Below are 10,988 nucleotides of genomic sequence, written 5' to 3' on the forward strand. Positions count from 1 at the left end.
CACCAAAAACACCCTTAAACACCCTTAAACACCCTTAAACACCCCTAACACATCAAAACACCCGACACACACCAAAGACGCCAAAGAACACCCCAACACCCCCCAAAACACTTCAATCACATCCTAACTTGACACACCTCTACACACCCAAAACACCCCAACATCCAAAATACCTCTGACACACACCAAAAACACATTTTCACCCACCAAAACACTCCGAAAATGCCCCAAAACTTATCAAACCCACCTTAAATATCCCTAAAAACCCAAAAAACAAAATTATACACACCAAAACACCCTAACACACCCCAAAAAACATCCAAAAATACCACAAAAATACCTCAAAAACACCCAAAAACACCCCAAAAATTACACAAACTATCCTTAAAAGGCTCTAGTTGAAGTTGTAAGGCATTTCAAGGGTGTTTTTATAGTTCTAGTGACAGATTAACAATATTTCTGCATTACTAACTGGAGAAACACCCCTGAGAACCCTGCTACCTGTATTTAAAAGGCTGCAATAGAAGTTACTGTGGTTTTAAAGGGTGTTTTTATGGTTCTAGCGACACATTAACAACATTTTTGCATTACTAACAGGAGAAACACTCTTTTAAGGATTTTCAAGGTTGTTTTTAAGGTTCTAGAGACAGATTAACAAAATTACTACATTATTAACAGGAGAAACACTCTTTTAAAAGGCTCTAGTTGAAGTTATAAGGGTTTTCTTGCAGTGTTTTTAAGGTTCTAGTGACAGATTGACCACATTTCTACATTCCAAAGACACTAGTTGAAGTTGCAAGGTTTTTCAAGAGTGTTTTCAAGGTTCTAGTGACAGATTAACATTTCTACTTTCCAAAGGCTCTAGTCGAAGTTGTAAGGGTTTTCAAGTGTGTTTTTTTAAGGTTCTAGTGATAGATTAACCAGATCTCCACATCCCAAAAGCTGAAGCTGTAAGGGTTTTCAAGAGTTTTTAAAGTTCTAGTGACAGATTAACAACACAGTCTCTCTCTCTCTCTCTCTGTCTCTCTCACACCCCCTCACACTTTCCCACACTCACTTGGTCAGCCTACACTTGTGGTTCTTGAGTCTGCGTCCCTCATCCACACACAAGTATCTCCAGGCATACTGCTGGAGGCCTCTCACGTCCCTGATGGCCACCTGTAGGGGATAGTGGCAGATTAGGGACAGAAAGGAGCAGGGAGACACAGTAACCCTCCGTATAGCTTCATTCTACCCTAAAGGTCTACAGGGGGGAAGTCGCATTGCTCTACTCTGCCCGGATTTTGCACCACAGACGTGTTGAGGTACCGTTTACCCAATATTTAAAGTTTACCCAAAAAATAACAATAATAACAATAATAATTTGTTGTATTTTCGTTAATTTTTCAAAATATTTGTGTGTACGTGTGTGTGTGTGTGTGTGTGTGTGTGTGTGTGTGTGTGTGTGTGTGATTGACTGATTGATTGTTTATCAAATGCTCAAATTTTATATAAAAGTGTGTGTGTGTGTGTGTGTGTGTGTATGAGAGAGAGAGAGAGAGAGAGAGAGAGAGAGAGAGAGAGAGAGAGAGAGAGAGAGAGAGAGAGAGAGAGAGAGAGAGAGAGAGAGAGAGAGAGAGAGAGAGACACACACACACACACACACACACACACACACACACACACACACACACACACACACACACACACACACACACACCTGGTGGAGCCTCTGTCTCATGGGTCCACACCATCAGTTGAAGCGCCGGCACCCTCTGAACTCCCGGGGACGCACAACCCCATCCTCTGGTTCTAGCCATTTTAATTCAATTACTACATGTAGTTTCCCCTGAGAGATTCCAAGTCCACCTGTTAAGGAGAGAAGTTCTTTGTCAGTATACAATGGATAACAATTTGCTACAAGGTTTCCTCTGACTACAGTAGAGCCTTACCTCTCCTACTACAAATAGTAGTAGTAGTAGTAGTAGTAGTAGTAGTAGTAGTAGTAGTAGTAGTATATGAATAAATAGATAAATAACTAGATAGATACATAAATTAATTAATTAATTAATTTTAAAAAAGGAGAAAGGAGATAAAGAAGCAAGACATGATACTTTAATGAATTTGTGTGTGTGTGTGTGTGTGTGTGTGTGTGTGTGTCCATTACTATAGGTGATATGAAGTATTAATCAAAGTGAGGCTAACATTTGGTGTTGCTTGTCCCTGCAGTGGTAGGTTAGTTAGGTCAGGCCAGGTTCATCTGCTAACATGACTCATAACCAAACAGGTCACTGGTAATGCTTAAGAGAGCAGGTCATGGCATAACTCTTCATCAACACTGACAAACACCCACTAATTATTTCAAAGGAACTTAACTGTGTTCATAAAAGGTGAGGTAAGATTTATACATTTAAAAGTATCTTATCTGTGTGTGTGTGTGTGTGTTGAAGATAAACGTATCCAGTATGTCACAATTCTTCCCAAATATGAGACACCTGAAGAGGGAAAAGTGCAAGAGGAGAGACAAATACCTTTTCTCCTTTTTCTGAAGGAGTGACACGAGCCAAGGGCAACAAAAATCCAATAAAAACAGAAATCTCACTGAAATGCCAGGCCTATAAAAATTTAGGTTTTATTATAGTTTAAGCCATTACACACTACGTGGTAATAACCTACCTCATTTTGTTCTTCTCACTATTCACATCATTTCTAACGATTACACTACTTGTCGGAAATTAATAATAATAACGCCGTGGGCCGTGGGTACAGATTGGAATCATTGGCTTAAACTATAAATTTACCAGTGTTTTTTTTACTGTTTTTTTGTGGTTAGATGTTTTGAATATCTAAATGACCGCCTGCCTGATTGACTGGCTAATTAATTGACTATTTCAGCTTGGTTTAGTGCCTGACTGACTGATTGACTGAATGCCAACCTCTCTCTCACACACACACACACATATATACACGCACACACACTTACCCAATATACAAAACAAATATTTTCTCACAATTATCTATTAAGTCTTATTTACCAGCCTTATTACAGCTCTCACCTTATTTACTGGCACCAATACGCCTTTCCCTGATTCTGCTACTTCTCCTGCCCCTCTCTGCCTGCTGTCGTCCTTCTACGAGTATTTGCTCTATTTCCTTCGTTTATTATTATTTTTATCTCCTTGCCTCGCTCCGGACCCGTGATCAGCTGTTTGTTTACATTGTAAGTGTTGCCAATCCACGGTACCTTCATTATTATTATTTTTTTTTTTTTACATTATTTCGGCTTTTTATTTAGTCATACTCGTAATATTTAGTTTCAACGTAACCCGCATGACGAAATATTAACAAATGAACTCTTCCGTGAAATGAAAACCCGCCAAAATTCAACTTTTTTAAAAATATAAGCAGACATGATCCGGACGTCCGTATATATTAGCCAATATTTACTTTATTTCTCGTCACCATAAGTCACCCGTGGCAGTGAATGGAGCCACATGACTATGCTTTCATGTCCGCTGGTCAGACCTAACCGCCACTGCCTAGTTTAAGTCTGACGGAAGGTTTAACAGGCCAGGGGTGAGCTGCGGCAGGCTGGCCCGTCATACCTCACACCCCTTTATTTCCCTCACACACATTAATACACTCGTTACACACACTCATCCACCTACTGCCACTTACCTGTGCACAAATCACCCCAGTAGTCTGCTCCTCACACAACAAAACACTGTAAATTACGATAAATATTGAGAGACAGCAGATTTATTTATTTTTTATTGTCTTCCTCAGTGTACCTGGGAAACACCGTGCAGTGCGGTTGTGTGTGTGTGTCCTCTTTTCATTTAAACACCAGGGAACGGGACCACAGAGGCACAGGAGGTCAATAATTATTAAGGTGAGTTTAGTAGTGACAGGTAGCAGAGGTCTGGCTTCAACCTACGACACTACCTGGAAAACACTGGAAATACCTGGAAAATACTTGATACTTAATAGCAAAAGGGGAGAAGAGAAGAGAGAATATAATGCTATTTATCATGGAATAGAGGCGGACACACACACACACACACACACACACACACACACATAGATATACACACACACACACACACACACACACACACACACACACACATATATATATACACACACACGCATACACACAGCTGAAATTAATCCAGAAAACAGAGAAATAACCTTCATAACAACCACAAATAATAAGGAAAGAGAGTTATCCAACCTTGTTTTCATCTGAGCCCCCTCCCAGCCCTCCCGCGGCCGCCATGATGGATTGCCAGAGTCTACCCTCGGTTCCAATATTCTTTCTATTTTCTTAACTTATATATTTAGGCTTTTTAACTAAGATTTTATGGTTTGTAAAAATATTTGGTGGTGTTTTGAGTGTTTTGCGTGCGAGTGTTAAGGGAAACATGTCGATTATGAGGTTGTTTCAGCGTAAATAATTGTTGCTGTTTGCCGTTAAATTTTTCATACCGCCAAACATGATTTTTTATTTCAGCCGCTAGGCAAGATTTTATGGGCTCAAAAAATCGTTTATTGTCTTTTAAATATGTTATGATGCTTTTGAGTGAAATACGTGGACTTTTAGAGGGGTTTTAGACCCGTTGAAAACTCAAAAAGTCGACATTTATAAATTATTTATTTATTTATTTCAGCTTCCGGTTAACTTCTGATTGTTTGTAAAAATAGTTTCGATTTTTTAAAGTGTATTGTGTTCGTGAGAAATGAGATTTGTGGACTTTGGAGTGTTTTTTTTTATCGTGTTTGTTCGAACACTTTTTCATATAGTTATTTAAATATAGCTTTATTATTACTGAAGCTTGGAATATTTTTATATCTCCAGAATTAATTTAAAATTATGCCCTTTCATAATATGTAAAGCATTCCGGCCTAGCTCCATTTTTGCGAGGGGTCATTTTCAAAATCATTTGCGTAACGTAAATATGGCGGACGTGACGTCATCAGCCGCCTTCATCCGGGGACCGAGACCCTGGACCTTCCCACCTCCCAGTGCCCTTCCATCAGTATTTAGTGATATTTCCTATATTTTCCAGCTGTTTTCATGCATAGAGAAGAATAGAAAGAGGAGTGAATTCTTCGTTTCTGTGGCGTTTTAAAAAGGCAGGGGATGTTTTTTTTATATATTTTTTTATTTTTTTGTGTTTTTTTTTTTAGATTTTGGTGTTTTTCAAGTTTGTTTGGGTAGAAATTGTTGTTTTTTCGCTGTCCTTGGGTAGGTGTGTGTCTCTTCTGGGGTGTTTTGAAAGGAAATTAAGTATTATTTAAGTGTTTTTGGCTAGAAATGTGTGTTTTTTGATGTGTTAAAAGAAAATCGCATGTTTTTCAGTGTGTTTGGGTAGAAATGTATGTTTTTTTGGGTGTTTTGAAAGGAAATCACGTGTTTTTTCAGTGTTTTTTGCGTAGAAATTAATGTTTTTGAGGTATTTCTGACCGGTAATCAGTGTTTTCTTTGAGTACTGTTAATAGAAATAGCTGTTCTGGGCCGAATTTGTGTTTTTTGAGTATTAAAAGGAGAAAAATAGTGCTGCTAGGTGTTATTGGGCAGGAAAATTTGTGTTGCTAGGTGTTTTTGGGGAGGAAAATTTGTGTTGCTAGGTGTTTTTGGGGAGGAAAATTGTGCTTCTAGGTGTTTTTGGGGAGGAAAATTGTGTTTGAAGGTGTTCTTTGGGGAGGAAAATTGTGCTTCTAGGTGTTTTTGGGGAGTAAAATTGTGTTTCTGGGTGTTTTTGGGGAGGAAAATTGCATTTCTAGGTGTTTTTGGGGAGGAAGATTGTGCTTCTAGGTGTTTTTGGGAGGAAAATTGTGTTCCTAGATGTTTTTGGGAAGGAAAATTGTGTTTCTGGGTGTTTTTGGGGAGGAAAATTGTGTTTCTGGGTTGTTTTAGGGGAGGAAAATTGTCTTTCTAGGTGTTTTAGGAGAGTAAAATTGTTTCTGGGTGTTTTTGGGGAGGAAAATTGTGTTGCTAGATGTTTTTGGGGAGGAAAATTGTTTTTGGGGAGGAAAAATGTGTTTCTAGGTGTTTCTGGTGTGTGTGTGTGTGTGTGTGTGTGTGTGTGTGTGTGTGTTGCCTTGTCTTTCGTTGTACAGATGCTTATGCAGTGTGTGTGTGTGTGTGTGTGTGTGTGTGTGTGTGTGTGTGTGTGTTGCCTTGTCTTTCGTTGTACAGATGCTTATGCAGTGTGTGTGTGTGTGTGTGTGTGTGTGTGTGTGTGTGTGTGTTGCCTTGTCTTTCGTTGTACAGATGCTTATGCAGTGTGTGTGTGTGTGTGTGTGTGTGTGTGTGTGTGTGTGTGTGTGTTGCCTTGTCTTTCGTTGTACAGATGCTTATGCAGTGTGTGTGTGTGTGTGTGTGTGTGTGTGTGTGTGTGTGTGTGTGTGTGTGTGTGTGTGTGTGTGTGTGTGTGTTGCCTTGTCTTTCGTTGTAGCCTTCAGAAAAAAAATATTAAAGTTTTTACAGTGGGAAAATTTTGGTGGTGAGTGAGAAAATGACTCAAATATTACCTGAAATTTAACCTGATGTGGTGGAGCCTCACACTCCTCAGCTGCCCCTAACCAAACCTAACCTAACCCAAAGAAGCCTACCCGAACTTCTGTCTGGTGCTTCCTCCTCCCCAAGACTGGCTATCTCGTGTCATAATCCCAAGCTAGCCTAACCTAACCCTACCTAACCTAACCTAAGCAATTCTAACCTAGCCAAACCTTATCTAAGCAAGCCTAACCTAGCCAAGCCTAACCTAACCTAAAGAAGCCTACCCTAACCTAACCTAGCCTAACCTAACCTAACCTAACCTAACCTAGCCTAACATAACCTAACCTCGTCTAACTTAACGAAGCATAGCCAAACCTAACCTAACCTACATCCTCTTCCCACGGCCCCACTTAACCAAACCTAACGTAACTTTCAGAGCAACGGCAACCCTCCAATCCGGCAAGCAGTTGGCGGCAGCGATGGCGGTGGCGGCAGCAGTGGTGGCGAGGCGGACGGCAGGGACAGAGGGGCAGTACAGGGTGCGGACATCAAGGAGAAGGTGAGCAGGGTGTTGTGTTGGTGTGTGTTGCTAAGCTGAGATGCAATATTTGTCACTCAACACTCGTGCAACACTGCCTCCATGCACAAGTGTGTCGGGAAAATGATTTAAAGTCGTAAAAATGTTCTTGTTTTACTTTATTTATTTATTTATTTATTTTGTTTTATTTTTTGTATATATAGGAGGGACACTGGTCAAAGGGAACTAAGTACAATAAGAAAAAAATACTGAGAAAAAATAAAAGATAAAAAAGACCTCACTTAACCTAACCTAACCTAACATAAGCTAACTTAACCTAAAATAACGTAGCCTAACCTCTTTTAACCTAACATAACTTAACCTAACTTAACTTAACCTAACTTAACTTAACCTAACCTAACCTAACTTAACCTAACCTCTTTTAACCTAACCTAACCTAACTTAACCTAACATAACTTAACCTAACCTCACTTAACCTCACTTAACCTAACCTAACGTAACTTAACCTAACCTAACCTAACCTCACTTAACCTAACCTCACTTAACCTAACCTCACTTAACCTCACTTAACCTAACCTAACGTAACTTAACCTAACCTAACCTAACCTCACTTAACCTAACCTCACTTAACCTAACCTAACCTAACCTCACTTAACCTAACGTAACCTAACCTAACCTAACACCCACAGAGGAACGCACGGACAAGCAAGGTGTTATTCGGCAGTCTGATCCTGGACCTGGTCGGCTTCATGGCGGTGGTGCCTCTGTGTCCTGCTCTCCTTGACTGTTACTCCAAGCACAACACCAGCGGCTTGTATTCCTCTCAGCTCTCCTGTGTGACTTATTACCAACATATCATCGGTTTCGCTGCGAGGTTCCATTCTGTCTTGTTTGGTAATTGAGTGGGTTTGTTGTGTTTTGTATTGGTTTATATATTTTTAGCTTGTTTTTATTATTATTTTTTTCAATTTTTTTTATCCTATTATCTATTTATTTATTTTTTGTTTGTTTGTTTGTTTACAGGGTGTGTGTGTGTGTTTGTTTGTGTTCCTGCTGTTCAGTATTGCAGCTTGTTTTCTTTATTATTGTTATTTTGTGTTTTATTCTATTTCAGTGTTCTGAGGGAGTCTTCAGGTGTTTTTGGGGTGTTTTTGGAGTGTTTTGGGGTGTTTTTGGTGTGTTGTGAAGTGTTTTGATGTGTTTTGGGGTGGTTAAGGGGTGTTTTGAAGTGTTTTGTGGTGTTGTGGAGGTGTTTTGGGATTTTTGGTGTGTTTTAAAGTGTTTTGGGATGTTTTTGGAATGTTTTGATATGTTTTGAAATGTTTAGGAGTATTTTTGGAGTATTTTGGTGTGTTTTTGGAGTGTTTTGGGATGTGTTTGTAGTGTTTTGGGGTGTTTTGGGGTATTTTGAAGGTGTTTTGGTGTGTTTTTGGAGTGTTTTGGGGTATTTTGGGATGTTTTGGTGTGTGTTGGGTTATTTTGAGAGTGTTTTGGTGTGTTTTGGAATATTTTGAGGGTGTTTAAAGGTGTTGTGGTAGTTTAAAATACATTGTTAGTTTACTTTTTTTTACTTTTTATTTTCTTATGCATTATTTTATTTCTTATTTATATTGTGGTGTGTTGTCGGTGTGTCCTAACCTAACCTAACCAGCCTACCCTCTCCTAACCTCCCCTCAACCCACAGGCACTGATTGGCGTGACATTCAGCATAGGCTTCACCGTCGGGCACACTGTGGGGCCTGCGTTCTCCCGCTGGGGAAGTACTGGGTGGTTCGCGGCCTCGGCTGTCTACGCACGCACTCTCACTGTGGCTAACATAATATTCTTTGCTGTCTTCTTCCAGGAATTGCTGCCTGAGGTGTGTGTGTGTGTGTGTGTGTGTGTGTGTCTCTCATTTTTTTTTTTTTATTATGTATATTTTTTTTGTTTTTGTATAATTTTTGCTTATTTTTTTTTTCCTTTCATTTTTTCTTTCTTTGCTTATTTTGTAATTTGTTTGTATTTCCTTGTGTCTCTGAATGTTGTTAAAGAAAGGTGCATTGTGAGTAAAGCATCATTTTCTCTTTCCTTTCCTCATTTCTTTACTTTTCCCTCTTATTCCTTCCTTTCTGTCATCATTACAAACCCTTTCTATTCATTACAAACCCTTTCTCTCATTTTCCTTACCATAAACCATCAAAACATCTTAACAATCTCATTTAAATCACTTTTCTTCTCATTATCATCTGTTTGTTTACATTCTCTTGCTTTCTTTCACTTATTAATTCATTACACTCCTGTTTGTGTGTTTAGGAATGTTTTGAGATATTTTGGGGTGTTTTGGAGGTGTTTTGGGGTGTTTTTTCAAGTGGTTTGAGGTAAATTGTCTGTTTTTTGGATATATTTGTCTGTTTTTGTCTGTTTTTTGGGTATTATTGGGGTTTTGGAGGTGTTTTGGGGGTGTTTTTGCAAGTGTTTTGAGTTAAATTGTCTGTTTTTGGGTGTTTAATGGTGTTTTGGGAGTGTTTTGCAAGTTTTTGAGGTAAATAGTGTGTTTTGGGGTGTTTAATGGTGTTTTGAGAGTGTTTTGAGGTAAATTGTCTGTTTTTGGGTGTTTAATGGTGTTTTGGGAGTGTTTTGCAAGTTTTTGAGGTAAATAGTGTGTTTTGGGGTGTTTAATGGTGTTTTGGGAGTGTTTTGCAAGTGTTTTGAGGTAAATAGTGTGTTTTGGGGTGTTTAATGGTGTTTTGAGAGTGTTTTGCAAGTGTTTTGAGGTAAATAGTGTGATTTGGGGTGTTTAATTTTGTTTTGGGAGTGTTTTGCAAGTGTTTTGAGGTAAATAGTGTGTTTTGGGGTGTTTAATGGTGTTTTGAGAGTGTTTTGCAAGTGTTTTGAGGTAAATAGTTTGTTTTGGGGTGTTTAATGGTGTTTTGGTGGTGTTTCAGGGTTATATAGGGGTGTTTGGGGGTGATCTAGGGTAAGTAGTGTTATCAAGGCTGTAGTGGAAGTTACTGTGGGTTTTCAAAGGGTGTTTCCATGGTGATTCACTTGTATTTTATCCCTTGTACAGTAAAACTCCCTTTCCCTGAGTTGGCAACACTGTTTGTTTACGTTCGCTGTTGTCTCGTCGTGTGTGAGTCAGATTTGTGTCTTGTTCTTCCACCGCAGGGCAGAAGGAGGAGGGACATTGGTGCCAGTTTGACCGAGGCTTGGGAGGTGATCAATCCTAGGGCTCTGTTCTCCGTCAGCTGTGTCAAGGGCCTGGGCAGAGAAGGTGTGTGTGTGTGTGTTTGTATGTTCAGTATTCTGTGTTTGTTCGTGTTTGTAGTATTGTGTGTGTGTGTGTGTGTGTGTGTGTGTGTGTGTGTGTGTGTGTACTAGCAAATATTCCTTTATGTTTACTCCTGAAACACACACACACACACACACACACACACACACACACACCACCTCCCGTTCCTCCTCCTCCTCCTCTCCCTTCATTCATACACACACACACACACACACACACACACACACACACACACACACACACACACACACACACACACACACACACACACACACACACACACACACACACACACACACACACACTACCTCCCGTTCCTCCTCCTACTCCTCCTCTCCCTTCATTCATAAACATCTGTCTTTCTCTCTCTCTGTAGAACGCATGAAATTAATACAACTTAGCCGAGTTTACTTCCTCTACCTGTTCCTGTATTCCAGCCTGGAGTTAACGCTGATCTTCGCGACCCACCACAAGCATAGTTACGACTCGTTGGCGCAGGACCGCAAGTTTTCCTTCCTGGGCCTGGTCATGGCAATTACACAGAGAGGGTTTATGCGAAGTGTTAAGACTGGAACTGAAAAAGCAACTGCCAATTAGGTGTTCTGGGGTTTGTGTGTGTGTGTGTGTGTGTGTGTGTTGGAGAGGGTTTGTGTGTGTGTGTGGCCGGGAAAGGGTTGCCTGTGTGTGTGTTTTCA

General features: G+C 39.8%; 2 protein-coding genes and 1 long non-coding RNA gene across 20 annotated transcripts in view; 1 reads left to right on the plus strand and 2 right to left on the minus strand.

Annotated features, from left to right (window-relative positions):
* The window catches only part of LOC135112208 (uncharacterized), an 8,795-nt gene extending 4,530 nt beyond the window's left edge, over window positions 1-4,265 (minus strand). The window contains exons 1-3 of one of the 5 annotated variants that reach the window (XR_010274132.1): window positions 4,214-4,265; window positions 1,700-1,848; window positions 1,058-1,158 (exon numbers count right to left, since the gene is read on the minus strand). This is a non-coding gene — a long non-coding RNA (uncharacterized LOC135112208). The other 4 variants (XR_010274133.1, XR_010274131.1, XR_010274129.1 and 1 more) reach the window with 4 other exon arrangements.
* Window positions 1-10,988, plus strand: part of LOC135112207 (uncharacterized) — an 83,385-nt gene that overhangs the window by 69,818 nt on the left and 2,579 nt on the right. The window contains exons 1-6 of one of the 4 annotated variants that reach the window (XR_010274128.1): window positions 6,470-6,488; window positions 6,921-7,043; window positions 7,712-7,916; window positions 8,707-8,880; window positions 10,170-10,275; window positions 10,731-10,890. Coding sequence is in view for 2 of the 4 variants with exons in the window: in XM_064026413.1 (XP_063882483.1) it covers window positions 10,731-10,772 (42 nt within the window). In the remaining 2 variants the exon portion in view is untranslated. Of the gene's footprint in view, window positions 1-6,159; window positions 7,044-7,711; window positions 7,917-8,706; window positions 8,881-10,169; window positions 10,276-10,730; window positions 10,901-10,988 lie in introns of those variants that run through there. The other 3 variants (XR_010274127.1, XM_064026413.1, XM_064026411.1) reach the window with 3 other exon arrangements.
* Window positions 1-10,988, minus strand: part of LOC135112204 (uncharacterized) — an 85,996-nt gene that overhangs the window by 17,157 nt on the left and 57,851 nt on the right. The window lies entirely within an intron of this gene.

Source organism: Scylla paramamosain, chromosome 23 (assembly GCF_035594125.1).
Source record: "Scylla paramamosain isolate STU-SP2022 chromosome 23, ASM3559412v1, whole genome shotgun sequence".
NCBI lineage: Eukaryota > Metazoa > Arthropoda > Malacostraca > Decapoda > Portunidae > Scylla > Scylla paramamosain.